The sequence below is a fragment of the Phragmites australis genome, chromosome 5 (assembly GCF_958298935.1).
Source record: "Phragmites australis chromosome 5, lpPhrAust1.1, whole genome shotgun sequence".
NCBI classification, from domain to species: domain Eukaryota; kingdom Viridiplantae; phylum Streptophyta; class Magnoliopsida; order Poales; family Poaceae; genus Phragmites; species Phragmites australis.
The window spans coordinates 21,945,383-21,967,955 of NC_084925.1; the positions used below are offsets into that span (position 1 = coordinate 21,945,383).

A 22,573-nucleotide genomic window follows, 5' to 3' on the forward strand; every position below is an offset into this window, starting at 1 on the left:
ATTGTGACACTAAGATTTATCAGTGATGAAGTGGATGATCATAGTGTACAAACATATGTTTGAAGTCAGTATGATGGCTAGTAGCCGACCACCTTGCATGTGATGTAGCAATGTGCCCATAGTTATGAAGGCATGCAGGCGCTAACAGGCTGGATTAGAGAAAAGAAAAGAAAGAAAAAGGCAGATAAACTAGAAAGGATTGGGTAGACCGTAGGACTGGCAAAGACATTAATGAGATGTGACAGGTAGGGTTAGCTCTCTCCCTTTAAAGCCCCCCTCTGTAGAATCTTCAAGATCGAACCTAAGTATGTAACCAGGCTTTTACTTAATAATAAACTAGGGATCTTAGCTACATGCAACCCATCTGATTCTCAACCCAGACACCCTTCTGGTTCACTTGTTCACTGCTACAATTGTTAGTTTATTGGTCAGAACACCAGCTCCAATAACTAATAATATACATCATTTAGGTGTAGGCTTTAGTTCCTATTCCCATGCCTAAACTTAGGTGTGCCCCACTTCCATTGGCATGTGGTTGGTTGGTTACTGCAATTGTTGTTTGCCACACTTTCTTAGTACCATATCCCACGTGTCACATGCTCGGTTATTTTATTAACTTTGGCATAGTTAAGGCAGCCATTTTGGTTGCCACAAGGTCTAGCAAACCACACATGCTAAGGATAGTTATGGTAAAGTTGGCCATGAATCAAATGGGACATTATGGTAACGTTGGCCATGAATCAAACGGGACATTGCACCTAACACAGTAGCAGCTAGCATGGATAACCTCAAGATAGGGGCTTGAAACTCAATTCAAAAATTTTGGAATGTTGGTTCAGATGGTCGGATGAGTGGTCAAACCCCTCGTTTGACAATGGCTGGTTTAATAGAAACTACCAGGTTCAACTACAGTTTTCCGGTTAGAATGAGTACACAAGTGATTTTCCCATTGTGAATCCAGACCAGGCTCCTGAATTCTGGTTTTCTCGTGGAACAGGCTGAGCATCAGGTTGTTAAAATTACTAGTAATCGTGCATGTGCAATGTAGGTTTTTTATTAAGTGAGATGATGGTGATTAGGGGATACTAATGGTATTTATTAGGTGACATGATGGTGATTACGAGCCAAATTAATGTTATTAGACATGAAACCAGCATGACCCATTAGATGCAGCTGATCAGATGGATAAGATTAAATTGTGTACACTAAGGTGAGGGGATGTAGAAAAGAAAGCAACTGGTGCTTTTTATATCAAGTATTATTAGGTAAGATGATGATGATGATTAGGGGACACTAGTGGTATTAGTGGGATTCATTAGGTGACATGATGGTGATTAAGAGCCAAATTAATGTTATTAATTGTTAAAGGAAAGACATGAAACCAACACGATCCATTAGATTCAGCTGATAAGATGGATAAGGTTAACTTGTGTACACTAAGGTGAGGGGATGTAGAAAAGTAAGCAACTGGTGCTTTTTATATTAGTATGCGTATAGATGGTTCAGATGGACTAGCATTTTTCAGATAAAAAACCATAAGGTGGCATACAGCTTAAAATCCCAAAATTATTATTTGCTTCATATGCACTGACCTGAGCAAGGGGACCTTCTGGAGAAGACAGACCACAATATTTCAAAGTTACATCACATTGTGTGCTACTGGGATACAACTTAGTGACCACCTGAAGCTGCTCAAATCTGCCACACAAAACCTCAGTCTGATTGATATTGATGATCCTTGCAGCAGCTTGGCCAATAGATATATCCACCAAGAATCGAATCGTATCTGGGGAAACCTTCTCGAGAGGGAAAGACAGATCTTCATCCGGTTGGTAACTCAACAGTTTATTAATAGCCTGCCACTCTTCTTTGGTCAGTTCCTCCTCTTCATCTAACTGTACTTCTAAATGGTTAGCTTCTTCCGAAGGTAAACTAGCCGAGTTCCTTCGACAACCAAAAAAAAAAATTAAGATACACAGAAGCCTGAAGTGAAGTTAGAGCATGTCAAGATCCTTTGATCAGAAGACAAACACTGGCTTGTGAAAGTATCATCCAACCAGATATCAAATGAAATATGGATCATCTATGGTTTCTGCAGATACTAATGTGCTGAAACCATGCAAGCCTTTCCTTTTAAAGCTGGCTCATGTGTCACAAGGTATACTATCAAAGTTCCCCTTATTGATCTTAATATTATCAAAGATATGTAAAATTGTCGATACAGGACTTAAAGTTATTGTATGTACCAGCTTGTCAACTGCCAAGTACAACATAGGAATGAGTAGAACAATTAAACAAAAAGAATATTTTCACAATGTAAATTCCAGAGAGTTCCAACAGACACAAGGGTTGCCTACCAGGCACCCACATAGTGTAATGTTCCCATGTGCAAGTAATGAAAAAGCATGACAACAATTGACATGCAGATCAATACATTAGGGTAAGAAACTCTATCACCAACACTAACCAGACAGGTTTGGGAAGCTAGGTCAAAACAAACAACACTATGCAGCCATGAGAAGAGATATGGAAGAACAACTAGTACAGAAAGAGTTCCAAAACAAATGAATAATAAATTAGCAACTAGTACATACAGAGAGATGATGAAAATTCAGTTTTTAATAGAATCAAGTATCTAGAAAACAGAAGCACTGAATAATAAATTAACAGAGTTCATTATCAAAATGTTTCACAAACCATCCAAAAGGCCACCATCTTCTCTTTGGGGCTCTTTTTTTATGCAGTGTTTCCTTTGATTTCACCGTCTCAACCTTAGCATGTCCCAACAACCTGAAAGTATGGAATAACAGAATTAAAAGGCGAGGAGCAACTCAGATAAAGTGACAAAAGAAAACAATAGAACCTCAGTACATATTGCAGAGACGCACCTCCAAAGTATTAAGACCTTCATGTCTAGAATTTTCTCTATCTCCCGAATTTCAGAAATATCAACATTAGATGCTTGTTGCAATAGGGTGGCATACAATTGAACATAACGGCGGCGAAGCTGGCAGAGATGCCTAGTTCTCTCCCATGAGAACCAATAGCTGAAAGGAAAAGGGCAAATAAGCATCGCTACCAAGCATTTTAAATTATAGACAAAGCTAATAAATATCTACAAATCAAGACATGCATTTGACTAAGAAGTTATAAAATATTCAAGACAATTTATCAAATCATGCGCCATAAAGGTTTAATGTGATACAATTTGCATGATGATATATTGTATCTAGTCTCAAATAAATGACGGCCTAGAATGTGTGAAGTCAACCACTGAAAACTTAAGCCAGTAATATACATAGAATTAATTATATTTGCAGCATGAAAATGGTGTGCAGATTCATCATCAAGAACACTACCACATTGATATACTTTTAATAATTCTGGCTATGATCTTTTGCTATTATATGATTAGACACAATAATGGTCAAATGCAGGTTCTGGACACCATGCCGATGTTCTAAATCAGAGGGAGTAATAGAATGTTATTGTGCCATTTTAAATCAATGCAGCAGCATTGAAATGTTTTAGATTTGATTGCATAGAAGTCATTGTGGATTGCTTGTCACTACAAAAAAGATAACCCAAACATGTCACTGAGGACCCAACAAAGTGCCTTGCAAATTAGGCTTTTCATGTAATTTATGAACCATTTTTCTCATCCTACTCTTGCCTTTCTTGGTAAGAAAAACTGCTAGAAAAACAATGGGAAGCCTGATTCACCAAATAACTTGCAACAAACCCTATCGTCCATGTTTGTGTCATGTTATTTCAACAACCACCCCCTTTTCCTTTCTCTGTGTCATCAACTCATCGCTACCTTCCCTTTGTTTTAGTAGTCAATACTGCAATATTATTAACTTCAAGATGGGGTTAAGGCAACCTGCAGTGAGTTCAACCGACTGGTGGCAAGCCAAGAGGCAGAAGTGGTGAAGGCGTGTTTGGTTCCTTTGCCAGCACAGGCAGTTCTAAAAACATTCGTGCAGTGCACATAAGTTCAGAGAATAGCACAGGAGCACAATAACAGCGGCAATTAACTATTCCACTCTCAACAATGAAAGGAAAATAATAAAGAATTAAGAAGCAAGGACAAATAGGACTTAATAGATGAGTATTACCATAATTTCTTTTGTCGCAGACCAGCCAGCATAGCATAACGCCACCAAGCACGGCAATCATCCTTCACTGGCACAACAGGCCGTAAGTGAGATACATCAACACGTGTCCTGAACCTCGAAAATGTTTCCAACAGTTTAATCCCATCATAATACTGGGCCTGGTAATATGGAATCATAGACAGATGGTAAGTAAATTGTTAACACAATAATTGAACATATTAAAGAAGTAAAGTGATTGTGTACCTCTGTTACAGTTAAAGAAACATCACTGAGGACAAGTGAGGCTTTCTCAAAAGGGGTATCCGGATCCCCTCTTTCATTCTTTCCAAGTCGTTTATATTTGAGGGTTCCATTTATAGGGGAAACCAAATAATTCCGATTTACTGCCCAAATGGAATTACCAGAATGATCATCAATGCCATCTTGAAATATCTGTGACAGACGATTCAAGGATAAGAAGTAGCAAACAGGTGCCAAACAAAGAAGGTGTTCTGATAGACAGGGGAACAACCTCGCTCCACTTAGTAGGATTTAGATCTTCCCATTTCTTATCAAGCTTCCAAGGATCGCTGTCAGAGTCATGGTAGATGGCTAGCCTATGCAGTTCGACAGACTAACAATGACAAAAAAGAAAAAATTTAATGTAACAGAATATAATCATCCTGTTTACAAAGATTATAAAACAAAAGCAGCTGATCAAAGAGGAAATACAAGATGCCATAACTTATAAATGAATTGCTTGATGTTGTGATATAGTATGTCAAAGCAAGCTCAGAAAAATAATGTAACGTGATGGCTTCACAAGTATCATAGTAACAAAGCATTCGGAACAAAAGCCAAATGGTTTGAGAGCATAATAGCAACGCTCATGAAGTAAACCCTGTAAATCCAGTTCGAATACTCACCATAATGATGCAGAACTTCAAGTGCGGTATAAGGAGGTACAGCAGAATCAGTCAAGATTTCGCAAAGATCAACCTATGCATCGTCTAATGTCACATTGTACTTATGTTCAATTGATGTTTATATTCTATCAACTTATTAATGTTATAAAGCTCTATTCGAAAGCCATGCAACAGTACAGGCAGAAAGGATCGGAAAGCAGCAGTTATTCACTTGAATTTAGCCATGGAATTAACAGATTATTAACGAAGATAGAAGTTATTCCCATGTATTTAGCTAAGTATTGTTCGAGCATCATCTGAGGTTAAAGGAAGGTCGTAGTTAAACAGCGAGAGCATCAACTCTTCTCCCTTCTATGACCCCAAGAATTCCAACCGTTCAACATTGCAAAGAAAATAGAAGACAACTTGCAAGCCACTTTTTTTATGGAATCTACTAATGCTACTCCCTACAGTCACAAATAAATGTCATTTTGCGTTGCGTGCAATCAACCATTCCAAACTTTGGTTACAAATTATTTTTTATGTATTGAGTTTGGATGTTTGAAAATGATACGGGTAGATTTGTCTTGAAAAGTACTTTCATAATATAATACTTTTGCTAAGTTTTATATTGGGGGCTATGTCGATGTCCAAAGCGTCACTTATTTGTGACTGGGGGGAGTATTAAATATGACCTATGGGGAGTATTAAATATGACCTATATTGGATAACTAGGTTTCCTGGAGTCCAGGCTCTGACCAATCTTTAATTAATCTCTTTCTTACCGATTACACTATAAGGCCATCTTTATATAGAGGTCCAAACCCTAAACCTATTCCGAATCAACCTAACTTACTTGATGTTACCGTGTCTAATATTTGTGTTTTCGTTACAACGTACGGGCACTTAGCTAGTCAATCCTAAAATCCAACTATTCTAAAACCTACAAGGAAACAATTTATTCTAAAACCTAAAGGAAACTAACTATTTTCTTCCCTTAATGCTTTTCTGCGCCTTTGGTAAGTTATCCCAAACCGGGAATCCATATCACCTATCTACATTGTTTCATGTGTGTGTTGTGGACGCATTTGTTGGAAAGAGTTATGCTTAGAGATAAAATTTAGTCAGGTTGATAGTTTGCCTATATGCAAATTAGAGATAAGACTTATTTGTCAGTCGTAAGTTTGAGTTACCAAGGTTTGTTAGCATTGGTTGTTAGGAGGCTGGCTATATAATGCCAGCTGCATAATCAATAAAGCAAGCAAGAATTAGACCCTAATTGCATCTCAGAGCCTCCATTGGAGGGTGAGTTTGCCGAGTCTTCCTTGCTGATCCATATACCATATCATCTGGTATCCAGAACCATCTCCTTCCTACGACCACTACTACCTTCCCTACCATCTCTAATCCACTAGCCAAATCCCACCACACACACCCATCATGGGATCACCGATCACCAAAGAGGCATTCAACTCTGCCATCAACGACCTGCGCAAAACCATGAGAACCTCTCAGCCTTTGTGAAGGACTCCAAGACGGTCGTCGACACCGAGCTGAGCCACCTAAAGACTCGCAGTTGCACGCTCAATGTGGCTGTTAACCGGCTCCAATCATTGCGCTTGGAGAAGGACGATAGCTCCGGCACGAAGCCTGAAGATTGTGGCCGCAATGAGAAGTGAGCATCGGCGGCGTCCAAATCCAACGTCCTGCGCCAATGATCCACAAGCTTCATTTCCCTAACTACAATGGAACCGAAGACCCGTTCACATGGTTGCATTGCTGCGAACAATTCTTCTGTGCCCAAGCGGCATCGGACGATGAGGAAGTTTGGATGGCACTTACCATCTCCAAGGTGCGGCGCAGTTGTGGTACTATCACCTAGAACACAATTGGGGCGTGCCGACTTGGGATCAATTCGTCGAATTCATTGAACTTTGCTTTGGGCCGCCGATCTAGAGTAATCCTTTTGGTGAACTCATCCGGATTTGACACACAAGGTCGGTGGCCGAGTACCAAGAGCGCTTCTTGACGCTCTTAGCCCGGTGCCTAGATGTCTCCGAGCAACAACAGATCGACGTCTTTACGGCAGGGCTACGCAATCCACTACAAACAGACGTCGAGCTCCAATGACCGACGACACTCGAGGATGCCATGAGCCTTGCCCGGGCCTATGAGCGTCGTCTAGAGATCGAGGATGACGAACCACACACGGCAACCCATCCACCTTCGCCGGCTCAAACCGCTATGCCCCGTGGCGTGTCCTCCGCTCTCACAACTGCATCCAAGGCCGCATCACAAACATCAACAGCGGCGTTGACACTATCGCGCACGACCCCACCTCTCGGCACTCACTTCAGTCGCCTCACTCAAGCTGAGATGGCTGATCGCCGCATGAAATGGCTATGCTTCAAATGTCCCAAAAAGTTCTCAAAGGAACATTTACAACATTGCACCATGAAGGACATCTATCTGCTAGAACTTGATGAGAGCACAGCGGTGGATGAAGGCTACACCGACGACGGCATGTAGATCTCTATCTATGCACTGATCGGCATAAACGCAGGCGGAACAAGGCAGTCATTGGCACCACCGCTCTGCACTCGCTCGTCGATGGCTTCACCCACTCCTTTCTGGCGGAAAGCACTGCGTTGTGCCTCGACCTCAGGCCCACCGACCGACCGGGACTCAACGTCAGTGTAGCTAATGGTGACCGTGTGCCGAACGCGGGCATCTGTGAAGGTGTTCGTGTTCACATAGGCCAGAAGGAATACGACATTGACTTCTACATCATCCCACTCGACGGTGCCAATGGCTTCGCACCCTAGGGCCAATTTTGTTGGATTTTGAACACCTGTCAATGGCATTTTGGCGCAACGACCACCGTGTTAGGTGGCACGGTATGGTGGCCAACACCTTGATGCGTGCTCAAGCCATGGACACCCGCAACATGCTGGCCCTGCTCCTGGCCGAGTTTGCGAACATCTTTGGGGAGTCACAGGGTCTTCCCCAGAACGACAGTTTGATCAGCACATCCACCTTCTGCCGGGATCTACACCAATAGTGGTACATTCGTATCGCTACCCGTAGCTTCTCAAGGACAGAATCGAAAAGCAATGCAATGCCATGATGCATCATCCATCCAAGCACCTTTGCATTTTCCATCTCAGTACTACTGGTACGAAAGAAAGACAAGTCATGGTGGCCAAACGACATAACCACGCACTCAACGCCAAAATCGTGAAAGACAGGTCCCCAATCCCTGTCGTCGACGAACTCCTCGATGAACCAAAGGGTGCTCGTTTCTTCTCCAATCTCGAACTCCGCAGCGGGTACCACCAGGTGTTGATGCATCCACCGGACATCGAGAAGAAGGCATTTTGCACTCATCAATGACACTTTGAGTTCCTGGCTATGTCGTTTGGCCTTACTAATGCGCCAGCGACCTTCCAAGCACTCATGAACAATGTTCTCAAACCTTTTATATGTCGTTTAGTCCTCGTTTTCTTTGATGATATTTTGATCTACAGCTCATCCTAGGCGGGAGCATCTTCAACATGTCTGTGTTGTTTTTCAGTTCATGCGCAAGCATCGGCTAGCTCTCAAGCGTTCCAAGTGCTCGTTCGAAGAAACGTCGATCGGATACCTCAACCACATTATCTCGGGTAAGGGAGTGGCCATGGACCCAACCAAAATTGAGGTGGTGCAAGCGTGGCCAAACCAACTTCAGTGCGTGCACTGTGGGGTTTCCTCAGTTTAACCAAGTACTACCGCAAATTCATCAAGTCCTTTGACAAAGCTATTAAAGCAGGAGGCCTTCGCTTGGTCGACCGAGGCGGCAACAGCCTTTCAAACGCTTAAACACGCACTCACAGCCGAACCGGTGTTGCAACTCCCGGACTTCACCAACTCGTTCATCGTCGACTGCAACGCATCAAGCTCCAGCTTCGGCGTCGTTCTTCATCAAGGACTTGGCCCCATCGCATTCTCCAGTAGGGAGATGGCGCCTCACCATGCCAAGTTGGCTGCCTACGAGCATGAGCTCATTGGTTTGGTCAAGGTCGTGCGTCATTTGAGTCCGTATGTTTGGGCTCGGCCGTTCAACATCCGCACTGATCACTTCAGTTTAAAGTACCTCCTCGACCAACGTTTGTCCACTATTCCGCAACACACGTGGGTCAGCAAGCTCTTTGGCTACGACTTCTCTGTTGAGTTTCGACCGGGAAAGCAAAACGTGGCGACAGAAGCTCTGTCGTGCTGTGACGAAGACGTCTTCTCCACCCATGCCATATCTCGGCCGAAATTCACTCTTCAATGATATCCGCGCAGAGTTAGCCTCCTTGCTGGAGCTGGTGGCCAAGCAACAGGAGATTGAACAAGAGAGGGTCGCAACATGGTCTGTGGTCGATGGCTTCGTACTACACAATGGTCGGTTGTTTCTGCCTGACTCCTCACGTTGGCCCTTGATTCTGGAGACGGCGCACGGCATAAGGCATGAGGGCATCTAGAAAACCTTGATCCGACTACGAGCATCATTCTACAACCCGCACGACAATCGCCGTGTCCATGACTTCATCTGCGGGTGCTCTGTTGGTCAACGAAATAAAACAGAGCACTTGCATCCGACGGGTCTACTTAATCCACTCAATGTACCACGTGTCGTCTGGGAAGACATAGTGCTAGATTTCATCGAAGGTTTTCCAAAGGTCGATGGCAAATATGTGGTCCTCACTGTCGTCAATAGATTTTCTAAATACGCTCACTTCATCGCGCTTGGCCACCCGTACACTGCAATGACGGTTGCGCAAGCCTTCTTCGACAACACCGTTCGCCTTCATGGCATCCCTTGCCCCATCATCAGCGACTGCGACCCCATCTTCACCAGCAACCTGTGGTCCAAGCTCTTAAACTGTCGGGTGTTCAGCTCCGCCTCAACTCCGCATTACACCCCAGACCAACGGGTAATCTGTGGTGACTAATCGGATTTTGAGGGTATCTTCATTGTCTCGTCGGTGATCGTCCCCGCAGTTGACTTCTTTGGCTGCCATGGGCCAAATTTTGCTACAATTCGTCCTATCAAACGGCACTACAAGCAACAGCATTTGAGGTGGTCTACAGCTACGCTCCTCCAGCTCTGATTTCTTATGAGTCAGGCTTGGCTCGTATCGCGGCGGTGGATCGGCAATTGCAGGAGCGCGACCTCTTCTTGGCGGATATTCGAGAGCGCCTTCTTCAGGCACAGGACAACATGAAGGAGGGCCATGACCGCTCTCGCCTTGACCTTGAATTTGCGGTCGGCGATTAGGCATGGCTACGCCTGCAGCAATGCACCGTGAGTTCCATCACTAGTAAGTCCTACTCAAAGCTTGCACCACGCTACTACATCCCGTTTCAAGTTGAGGAACGCATTGGTTAGGTGGCTTATCGGCTTTGTCTCCTTTCCAAGGCGCACATTCACAACGTATTCCACGTTGTCCTCCTGAAGAAGCATCACGGCAATCCCCCAGACGCAATCGTTCCTCTGTGGGACATTGTTCATGGTTGTGTTGTTCCAGCTCCACCTCCAATCGCACGGGCCCGCCTCAACCGTGGTACTTGGGAGCTGTCAGTGTGTTGGGTCGTCAGGGCACCTGCGGACGCCATTTGGGAGAAGCTAGACGAATTCACCGCCAATTACCCTGACTTCCAGCTCGAGGACGAGCTATTTCACCAGGGGGGGGGGAATGTCGTGGACGCATTTGTTGGAAGAAGTTATGAGCGAAAGAGAGGGAAACAGAATGCAGCTTAGAGATAAAATTGTTAGTCGGGTTGATAGTTTGCTTGCATGCAAATTAGTGATAAGACTTATCTGTTAGTTGTAAGTTTGAGTTACCAAGGTTGTTAGCATCAGTTGTTAGAAGGCTGGCTATATAATGCCAGCCTCATAATCAATAAAGCAAGCAAGAATTAGACCCTAATTGCATCTCAGAGCCTCCATTGTAGAGCAAGTTTGCCGAGTCTTCCTTGCTGATCTGTAAGCCATATCAGTGTGTTGGGGGGTACCATTCTGACTAGTTCCGTAACTGCCTTTATGGTATGCAGCTATGTTACAGACATCAATTTCAATGTCAAATCTCACCAATGCAAAAGGAAATATGATGTTTCTAACAAGATAGGCTAATAGCAAAATAACACAAAATTCCATGCTATAAGAATTTGTTCTAACCTTTCGCAGCTTATCTAGGGCTACATCTGCATCAAATGTCTCATTACCATTCTCATCCACCGTAACGGCTGCAAGTTTTGATAAAGTGAAACCAGACGCGAATGGGTGCCCAGAATTGCTGCAGAAGTAATCAAAGAAACCAATTATATAAAGAATTCATAGAAAAAGAAAAAATTAAAACAGACATGCAAGTGATTTAGCAAACCTGACAGAATCTTCATATCTGATGTGTACATTACTTATGGTGACTTTAAGATTTCCAATAATTGTAGATATTAAATTGTATAGCCATGAATTTCCACCTGGCACCTGTAACATGCAGGGAACAACTGGAACAGATGAATGAGAGTAACCACAGTTGATATGAAGGAGAAACTATAACAAACTAATACATCCACTTGAACTTTTTACATTTCACAATCTACAAATAGTAATACTTTCTAGTTAGACACGAAACTTCTCTTTTAATGTGGAGATTTACCAACCTCACTTTATAAATCAGTATGGTTTTTAAGCCCACCACCTTAAAAACAATTACTCACACCACCATTAAGGATCAATATGCTTCAAGATAGTCAAAATCCTCATAACCTCAAATAAAGTGACGAATGGCAATTGTATGTCAAATGTTTCATCTATTCATGCTGATGCGTATTTTTCAAGATAGCTGGCTTGCTAACTTATGTGGCAAGTTCTCACTAAAGTGGGGTGTGCTGTGATTTTATATATTGCAAGTAGGTCTAATGCGCAAACTTAGTGGTGCAGAACTAAAGGTTATCCAAACTGAAACCTAGTTTATATTCCAGTGTCAACACTGGTACAGCTGTAAGCCTGTAATAAGAAGATTTCCACATAGTCCACTAAGAGGAGAGAACTCCAGGCTCCAGATTTCATTCACAAAATAAATTTAAATAAATAACTGTAAAAAGCCATGATCTGAACACTTAGTACATCCATATGCAATATTCCAGCTGAGAAAAACAAGAGAGATTCATCTTTGACATCTAAAATTGATACGGCAATGTGACTCAAGAAGTTTCAATATCTATATTTTGGCACTTATTGATATGGTCACTATGAATGCAATAACTATTCACTACTATACTTTTCGAAAAATATCAAAGAAGCACAAAAATGTTGCACTGTGATTCAAACAGGATAAGAGATCATACAGGTCCTCCTTTTGAACTCCTACTTGTTGCTTCAAGAGTTGCTGCCTCTGCAGCCTGCAGAAAAAAAAAGGAGGGGAAAGCATTAAAACTCGAATTCCACAAAGCTGATTGTGGATACAGTTTTTGGGAAAAACAGAGAATGAGATAGGTAAAACATAATCAAGAACGCAAGAAAATAGCAGCAGACAGACCCAACATTGTGGGGGTTTCCCCTACAATTTTCCCTCAAAAATCAAGTGGATCCGAAATTTGAAAAGGTGATCAACTAGATTGAACACAATTTCCCAAAACAAAAACTTAATGAAAACAGAAATGCATTGTTGCACCATCAAACACCTAACAGTTACACTGTCACAGTGCATCCTCTAGCCATCCATTAATTGGTCCAATAAAAAACAAAAAGAAGCAAAAATTGAAGATTTGACATCTTAAAGAATAGCTTGCCCCTCTTTTTCCTCTTCATTTATTACCCAACACCATTTTTGTGAATCTGCAAAAATCCGCTTTGTCCATGTGAAGAGCTCACTTCTCACCACACTGCATCCCACACACCTAACGCAGTTTACCTGCATCCGCCGGCAACAGCTCTACTCCAAACTAGACCAATAAAAGAAGGCTCTTGTTGTTACCTATCCATGAGCCCAGAAGTAGTGGCAAGGTGTGTGCAGATTCTATTTGTGACCTGTGATGTGCTCCTTGTTAAGGCTAATATATCATATAGGCCCATATTGGCCCATCTCATGGCTATGTATACACATCCACCCTAATGACGTGAAAATACTTTTAATCCCCAAGGTTAGTAACATGGTATCACAGCCTAGTGTTAGGGTTAACAAATCCCAATCCATTTTTTTTCTGTCACCCAGTGCCATCGCACCGATTCTGTCTCCTTCTCGGTGCTGTCGCTCCATGCCCGTCAACCATTTGGTGTCGTTCGCACTGTCTCTTCACCCGTCTATTGTGAAGGTCCATCCGCCGCTCCTTCGCTCCCCGTCATCGCCGTTTCCGCCGTCGCAGCCCCACCGTAGCGGCTTCCTTCCGTCGCCCATCGTTGCGGTCTCGTACGACCGTCCACCTTGGGGTCCACCCATCGTGAAGTCCTCTGCCTATCGCGGATCCATTCCGCACCAGCTCTCGTCAAGCGATCGACTGTTGTGCGTGGAGTCAACGACCACGTCAATCCAGATCGGGTGAACTTGTTCTGTTGGTGTTGGGCTGTATTGCTGCGCTGCCGTGATGGTGCAGTTGGGCTGCTACTGTGTACTGCTGTTGGGCTGCCGTGGTGCTGCTGCTATGCTCCCTGTTGCACCATGTGCAGTTGCTATGGTGGTGCAGTCCTGCTACTATTGGTGGTAACTCTTGTTTTGTCCTCCCTGTACTTCAATCATGTTGCAGCTTAATGTCATTGCTATCAATATCACTCTTGATGGTCACAATTATCACAAGTGGGCTTTTCAATAGAGACTGCATTAAGGGGTTACGGTCTTTCACTTAACTGAAGATCCCCCTGTCCGTAAGTCTAATGGTACTAATGCTGATGATATCAAAACATGGCAAATTAATGATGGAAAAGTGATGGCTGCCATTATCAATAGTACTAAGCAATCTATGATTATGATTCTTTCTAAGTTTAAGACAGCCAAGGCCATATAATCTTCTTTATAGCGGCGCTATGTTCAGGACAGTGGTGCTCTTCTGCATACTCTCATGCAACAAATACATGTAATTGAACAGAATGATATGTCTATTGATGAGTATTACTCTGCTTTTGATCATTTGATGGGCCCTGTGATCTCTATGGTACCTCAGTGTACAGCAGAGGAATGTACAACACACATTTATTGAGAAGTGTGACCTTGGTTGAGGACTGTCCTTTCTTTTATAACCCTTCTACTCAGCCATCCTATTCTCTCACATAGTCCACATCGTTTCTGTGCCTCCCTCCTATTTCATCTAGTGATGAAGTCTCTACACCGCCCCCATCCGTTCCACTCATTCTTAATGAGCCTCTTCCACCAACTTCTGCTCCACCTCCACAATCTAAACCACCCATCATACATGTATACACTCGTCGTCCCACAGATCCCACAGAGCTTCCGTCTAGTCCTACATCCTCAGCCAATCCTAATGCTCCTGTTTCTGATGAATCTGACAATTTTGATGAGTCGCATACTATTTCTGATGAGTCACAAGTTGATCCGAGATATAATATACGGTATCGTACTACTATTGAGCCTCCTGACAGGTTGTGTTTTCCATGATGGGATAAGTCCTTGTGCAGCACATGGTCTTTGTGGGGCTGCTGCATGGTCTTTGTGGGGCTGCCACATGGTGGTGGTCTTGCTGCCCATATGCTTTAGGACAGCATCTAGGACACTAGGACAGCATCTAGGACAGCATCTTAGACTAGAGGACAGCATCTAGGACAGCATCTTAGACTAGAGGACAGCATCTAGGACTGCATCTTAGACTAGCATCTTAGACTAGCATCTTAGCATATGCTTGGCTGGCCATGGGCCTATAAATATGTATCCCCAACCCCTCAGGTTGGCATGGCATTTGTGTGAGAAATAAAGGAAAAATTGCCCCAACTCCTAGTGTCATCCTCTCTCGATGAGAGTAAGATTTCAGCTACTACCAAGAGTAAGAATTCAGCGACTAACAACTGGTATCAGAGCCTGTTTATCCTGTAGCCTGAGCATCTCCTGCTCATCTCCCCCCTCAGCCTCGCAGCAGCCCCAGCTAAGAGCAGCAGCAGCCCCGGTTGCTCCTCCTCACCCCTCTCCCTCTGCGCAGAGCAGCAGTAGCTCGTCTGAAGCAGCCCTCTCCCCACGCAGCAGCCCTCCCCCGGTAGCGCGTCATGTCCGCAGGGCAGTCTCAGCGCTCGGTCGCCTCGAGCACGCGGCGTCGACAGGAGGCCGAACTTGCCGCGGCAGAGGAACGCGAGCGAGCGGCGGCAGAGACCGCTGCGGCGGCGGCAAGGGCGTCGAGGCTGGCAGCGGCGGAGCTAGCAGCAGCCAGAGCGGAGGCAGAAGCAGCGGCGGCGGCGGTTGCAGCGCGTGCGGCGGCAGCGGAGGTCGAGGCTCTGCGCGGCAGCACCGGCAGCTCCATTTCTGCTGACGACAGCGCCGACGCGGACCTCGAGCTGCCGGAGGCAGAGGCAGCGCGAGAGCGGGCGGCACAGTGGGCAGCGGCGCACGCCCACGAGCGGGGCGGCAGCCCAGACAGGCGCGGACGCGCCGGCGGCGCTCCTGGAGGAGGCGCGCACGGCAACGGTGGCGGACGGGTCGATGGAGAGCGCGGCCTTTACAGGCGGCGTGGCTCTCTCTCCCCGGATCGGTACCGTGGTCACCACGGGTTCCAGGCTGTTGTCAGGGACGTCGGCCCCGGCGGTGGGTGGCCTACCCTCACTAAGACCAACTACGTCGAGTGAGCTGCGGTGATGAGGGTAAAGCTCCAGGTGCGGCACATGTGGGAGGCAGTCCGGTACGGCGACGTCGACTACGACCAGGATCGACGGGCGCTGGATGCCCTCATCGCAGCAGTCCCGTCCGAGATGCAGTTCTCGCTTACCAATAAGCGGACTGCCAAGGAGGCTTGGGACGCCATCGCTGCGGCACGCTTCGGCAGCGACCGCGCCCGCAAGTCCACACTGCAGGCACTTCGCAAGGAGTGGGAGAACCTGGCCTTCAAGCCAGGTGAGGACGTTGATGACTTTGCTCTCCGTCTCAACACTCTGTTGCAGAAGATGGTGCAGTTCGGCGATGACACCTACGGCGAGGAGAGAGCTGTCGAAAAGCTCTTCCGTTGCGTCCCCGAGAAGTACAAGCAGATGGCTCGCTCGATCGAGTCTCTGCTGGATCTCTCCACGATGTCGATCGAGGAGGCGATAGGTCGCCTCAAGGTCGTCGACAGCGATGAGCCACAATCTCTCTCGGGGCCCATCACCACTGGCGGGAAGCTCCTTCTCACTCGGGAGCAGTGGGATGCCTGCCAGGGTGACCGGAGGAAGGGGGAGCCTTCTTCCACGACAGGCGGCCGCAAGCGTGGCAAGCCGCGCAAGGCGCGCAGAGACGCCCAGGCCGGGGCGCGAGGACGTGCCGAGGGTGATGCCCGCGGAGGCGCCCAGGGCGGCGCCGCCGGCAAGCACAAGCCGGCACGAGACGACACCTGCCGCAACTGCGGCCGGCTTGGCCATTGGGCCAAGGACTGTCGTCAGCCACGACGCGGCCAGGCCCACATCGCACAGGCGGAGGAGGAGGAGCCGGCTCTGTTCATGGCTCATGCGAGCATAGAGCTACCTCCAGCGGCACCGGCCGCAGCGGCTCTCCTCCACCTTGACGAGCCAAAAGCACACGCCCTCCTCGGCGACGGCTCCGGCAACGACAAGACTGACGGGCGGTGCCTCGACACCGGCGCCACCCATCACATGACCGGTCGACGGGAGTTCTTCACCGAGCTTGACTCTAGCGTCCGAGGCTCCGTCAAATTTGGGGATGCCTCCGGCGTGGAGATCAAGGGCGTCGGTTCCGTCATCTTCACCGCCGTGTCTGGTGAGCACAGGCTGCTCACCGGAGTCTACTACATTCCCGCGTTGAGGAACTCTATCATCAGCTTGGGACAGCTGGATGAGAACGGTTCGCGCGTGGTTGTTGAGGATGGAGTCATGAGGATTTGGGATCGCCGTCGTCGCCTTCTTGCCAAGGTAACCAGAGGCACAAATCGACTCTACGTCCTTAACGTGCAGGTGGCACAACCCCTCTGTCTCGCCGCTCGTCGGGACGACGAGGCGTGGCAGTGGCACGAGCGCTTCGGGCACCTTCACTTCGAGGCCCTGAAGCGGCTCAGTGCCGCAAAGATGGTGCGAGGCCTGCCGTGCCTCGACCATGTGGAGCAGCTCTGCGACGTCTGCGTGTTGACGAAGCAGAGGCGACTCCCCTTTCCCCAGCGGGCGAGCTTCCGAGCCAAGGAGAGGCTCGAGCTTGTGCACGGGGACTTGTGTGGCTCGGTGACACCGGCCACACCGGGAGGACGACGCTACTTCCTGCTGCTCGTCGACGACCTCTCCCGCTACATGTGGGTGATGGTCCTCGGCAGCAAGGGAGAGGCTGCGGACGCCATCAGGCGCGCGCAGGCTGCTGCGGAGGCGGAGTGCGGCTGCAAGCTGCGCGTGCTGCGCACCGACAACGGCGGCGAATTCACGGCGGCTGAATTCGCGTCGTACTGCGCTGATAAGGGCATTCAGCGCCACTACTCCGCGCCGTACAACCCGCAGCAGAACGGCGTCGTCGAGCGGCGCAACCAGACGGTTGTGGGGATGGCTCGGGCCCTCCTCAAGCAGAGGGGGATGCCGGCTGTCTTCTGGGGAGAGGCGGTGGTGACGGCCGTCTACATCCTCAACCGCTCGCCTACCAAGGCGCTCGACGGCAGGACGCCGTACGAGGCTTGGCATGGGCGCAAGCCGGCGGTCTCCCACTTACGGGTCTTCGGCTGCCTCGCGTTCGCCAAGGAGCTTGGCCACATCAGCAAGCTCGACGACAGGAGCACTCCGGGAGTGTTCATCGGCTACGCGGAGGGCTCAAAGGCCTACCGCATCCTCGACCCGAAGACACAGCGTGTGCACACGGCGCGCGACGTTGTGTTCAACGAAGGGCGAGGATGGGCGTGGGACAAGGCGATGGACGACAGATCGGCTCCGACGTACGACGACTTCACTGTCGAGTACGTCCACTTCGAGGGAGCTGGGGGAGTAGGCAGCTCTTCTTCGACGAGCGTGTCTACCCCAGTCCCCGAGCCTCCACCGACCCCGGCGCCTGCTACTTCGACAGCACCACGTTCTCCAGCCAAGACCTCGGCTGCGATGAGTTCTTCGCCGGCTCCACCACAGCCGGTAACGCCACGCACTCCAGCACCGACAGGCACCTCTCCGGGCACGTCTACTCCAACACCAGCTCGTGTTGAGCACAGCCCGGTTGAGCTCGCTACTCCGCTCTCTCACGACGAGGAGCGCATCGACGCGTACCACGACGGCGAGCCGTTGCGGTACCGTACGATGGAGAACCTTCTCGGCGACCAGCCGGTGCCGGGACTGGTGCCTCACGATCTGGAGGCGCAGTTGCACCTTGCGTGTGACGACGGCGAGCCTCGGTCGTTTGCAGAGGCCGAGAGACACGCGGCATGGCGCGCCGCGATGCAGTTGGAGATGGATGCGGTTGAGAAGAACCGCACCTGGGAGCTTGGTGACCTCCCTCGTGGTCACCGAGCGATCACCCTTAAGTGGGTGTTCAAGCTGAAGAGGGATGAAGCCGGCACCATCGTCAAGCACAAGGCTCGCTTGGTGGCACGAGGTTTCGTGCAGCAGGAGGGGGTCGACTTCGACGACGCCTTCGCTCCCGTGGCACGGATGGAGTCCGTGCGACTCCTCCTTGCGCTAGCTGCCCAGGAGGGCTGGCGTGTTCATCACATGGACGTCAAGTCGACGTTCCTTAACGGCGACTTGAAGGAGGAGGTCTACGTGCACCAGCCGCCGGGATTTACGATCCCCGGCAAGGAGGGCAAGGTGCTCCGCCTGCGCAAGGCCCTCTATGGCTTGCGGCAGGCACCGAGGGCGTGGAATGCCAAGTTGGATTCCACGCTAAAAGGGATGGGCTTCGAGCAAAGCCCGCACGAGGCGGCCATCTACCGACGGGGCAGTGGAGGAACTGCTCTGCTGGTGGGTGTCTACGTCGACGACTTGGTGATCACCGGCACCAAGGATGCGGAGGTGGCGGCATTCAAGGAAGAGATGAAGGCCACCTTCCAGATGAGTGACCTGGGACCTCTCTCCTTCTACCTGGGGATCGAGGTGCACCAGGATGACTCCGGGATCACGCTTCGACAGACCGCCTACGCCAAGCGCGTCGTTGAGCTAGCTGGGCTCACCGACTGCAACCCAGCTCTCACTCCGATGGAGGAGAGGCTGAAGCTGAGCCGCGACAGCACGACGGAGGAGGTGGACGCTACGCAGTATCGGCGTCTTGTGGGGAGCCTTCGCTACCTCGCCCACATACGGCCGGACTTGGCATTCTCCGTCGGCTACGTTAGTCGGTTCATGCAGCGACCGACGACGGAGCACCAGCAGGCTGTGAAGAGGATCATCCGCTACGTTGCGGGGACTCTCGACCACGGCCTCTACTACCCTAGGTGCCCTGGGGCGGCACACTTCGTCGGGTACAGCGACAGCGACCACGCCGGCGACATCGACACCAGCAAGAGCACGAGCGGGATCCTCTTCTTCCTCCGCAAGTGCCTCGTTAGCTGGCAGTCGGTCAAGCAGCAGGTGGTGGCCCTGTCCAGCTGCGAGGCCGAGTACATAGCGGCCTCCACCGCTTCGACTCAGGCGCTCTGGCTCGCTCGACTGCTTGGTGATCTCCTCGGCAGAGACACTAGAGCGGTGGAGCTCAGGGTGGACAGCAAGTCCGCTCTAGCCCTGGCAAAGAACCCCGTTTTCCATGAACGGAGCAAGCACATCCGGGTGAGGTACCACTTCATCCGAGGCTGTTTGGAGGAAGGGAGCATCAAGGCGAGCTACATCAACACCAAGGATCAGCTTGCGGACCTGCTCACCAAGCCTCTTGGGAGGCTCAAGTTCCTTGAGCTCTGCTCCAGGACCGGGATGGTTCAATCTTCCCACAAGACGACGCACAAGACTTAGGGGGAGAATGATGGGATAAGTCCTTGTGCAGCACATGGTCTTTGTGGGGCTGCTGCATGGTCTTTGTGGGGCTGCCACATGGTGGTGGTCTTGCTGCCCATATGCTTTAGGACAGCATCTAGGACACTAGGACAGCATCTAGGACAGCATCTTAGACTAGAGGACAGCATCTAGGACAGCATCTTAGACTAGCATCTTAGACTAGAGGACAGCATCTTAGACTAGCATCTTAGACTAGCATCTTAGACTAGCATCTTAGCATATGCTTGGCTGGCCATGGGCCTATAAATATGTATCCCCAACCCCTCAGGTTGGCATGGCATTTGTGTGAGAAATAAAGGAAAAATTGCCCCAACTCCTAGTGTCATCCTCTCTCGATGAGAGTAAGATTTCAGCTACTACCAAGAGTAAGAATTCAGCGACTAACATTCCACGTGTGAGTGCTATTATTGATGAGCTATCCACTTATCAGGAAGCTTCTAGTATTCCGAATGGCAGCTTGCCATGTCTAAAGATCTTGCTACTCTTGATCGTACTGGCACTTGGGATATTGTTCCATTACCGTCCTATACAGTACCTATTACATGTAAATAGATGTTCAAGATTAAGACCAAGTCAGATGGTTCTATTAAGAGATACAAAGCTCGTCTTGTGGCCAGAGGTTTTTAGCAAACTCGGGGACAAGATTATGATGAGACATTTGCTCCTGTTGCTCACATGACTCATGTACGTACTCTGATCACCGTAGTTGCTACTTGTTGGACTATCTCTCAGATGGATGTTAAGAATGCTTTTCTTCATAGTGATTTGCATGAGGAAGTTTATATGCAACCACCCCTAGGTGTTGATGCTCCGTCTAGCCATGTTTGTCATCTTCGTTGTGCTCGTTGTGCTTTATACGGTCTTATACATGCTCCTTGTGCTTGGTTTGAGCATTGTCTCTATGATACAAGTTGCTGGTTTTTCAACTAGTGATCATGATCCTGGTTTATTTATTCATATCTCTTCACATGGACGTACTTTGCTTCTTCTGTATGTTGACGATATGGAACATATTTCCCATGTGAAGAAGCAACTTAGTGAGCAATTTCTAATGTCTGACTTAGGTCCTCTCAGTTATTTAGAGATTGAGGTTTTACATTCTGCCAAGGGCTATTATCTCTCTCAGTCCAAATACATTCAAGATCTTATTTCTCGTTCTGGCATTACTAACAACTGGACAGCTACAACACCTATGGATCTTCACTTGCAGCTTTGTCCTACTGATGGTACACCTCTTGACGATCCCTCTCGATATAGGCATATTGTGGGTAGCCTTGTTTATCTCATTGTTACCAAACCTGACATTGCTCATGATGTCCATATTTTGAGTCAATTTGTGAGTGCTCCTACTTTAGTTCATTTTAGACATTTAATTCGTGTGCTGAGATACTTACGGGGGACATCATCCCAGTGTTTGTTTTATGCCCATGATAGTCCGCTTCAGCTTCATGCTTACTCGTACTCCACTTGGGCGAGTGATCCGACATATCGTCATTCTGTCACTGGTTATTGCATTCTTCTTGGTTCTTCTCCTCTTGCATGAAAGCCCAAGAAACAGGCAACAGTATCTCGGTCCAGTGCAGAGGCAAAACTTTGAGCACTTGCCACTACCACTTCTGAGATTGTATGGCTTTGATGGTTGTAAGCAGATTTTGGTATTCCTTGTGATGATCCCACACCTCTTCTTTGTGATAATACTGGAACCATACAGATTACCAGTGGTCCTATGAAGCATGAACTTACAAAGCATATTGGTGTTGATGCCTCCTTTACCCGATCTCATTGTCATCAGAAAACAATCGCTCTTCAGTATGTGCCATCTGAACTACAGGTTGCAGATTTCTTTACTGAAGCACAGAGAGAGCAGCATTGGCTTCATTTGCTCAAACTCAACGCTTCAGATCCACCTTGAGTTTGAGGGGGGTGTTAAGACCCATATTGGCCCATCTCATGGCTATATATACACATCCACCCTAATGGTGTGAAAATGTTTTTAATCCCCAAGGTTAGTAACACTCCTAACTGGCTATCTGGTTGATAATATCCAGTTGATACTTCTTCTCTGCACTCGATGAGACATGTTGAAGCGTTGGCCACCTTCAATTGACCCTTCATTAACCACCACTAATTCAGATGGCTCGATGCCGCTGAGGCCAAGCAGCACCCCTACCCCTCGCGAGTGGGTTGTGGTCATGTGGAAGACGAGAGAGAAGATTATGAAGAGGGGGGGGGCAAACTCATCTTTTTCACGTGTGATGAATTTGGAAATGCAGAGGAAAATGACAAAATACATAGAAAGCGGAAAATGCTAAATGTTCATAGGTTTATGATGGCAAATATCAGTCTTAGTGTCTAGAGTGGCATATACTAAATTGTTGATCTTTGGGATGGCAAATGATCAAATCCCAAGCAATAAATACATAACGGAAAGAGGTATGCTGACAGGAACGAGTGCTGGTGAA

The 22,573-nt window shown here is 47.9% G+C and overlaps 1 protein-coding gene across 1 annotated transcript in view; it reads right to left on the minus strand.

Moving 5' to 3' along the window:
- Positions 1–22,573, minus strand: part of LOC133918926 (uncharacterized) — a 67,567-nt gene that overhangs the window by 39,863 nt on the left and 5,131 nt on the right. The window contains exons 6-14 of the mRNA XM_062363059.1: positions 12,377–12,430; positions 11,410–11,513; positions 11,205–11,322; positions 4,630–4,731; positions 4,362–4,550; positions 4,119–4,276; positions 2,889–3,047; positions 2,698–2,790; positions 1,593–1,944 (exon numbers count right to left, since the gene is read on the minus strand). Of these exons, the coding sequence (XP_062219043.1) occupies positions 1,593–1,944; positions 2,698–2,790; positions 2,889–3,047; positions 4,119–4,276; positions 4,362–4,550; positions 4,630–4,731; positions 11,205–11,322; positions 11,410–11,513; positions 12,377–12,430 (1,329 nt within the window). The remainder of the gene's footprint in view (positions 1–1,592; positions 1,945–2,697; positions 2,791–2,888; positions 3,048–4,118; positions 4,277–4,361; positions 4,551–4,629; positions 4,732–11,204; positions 11,323–11,409; positions 11,514–12,376; positions 12,431–22,573) is intronic.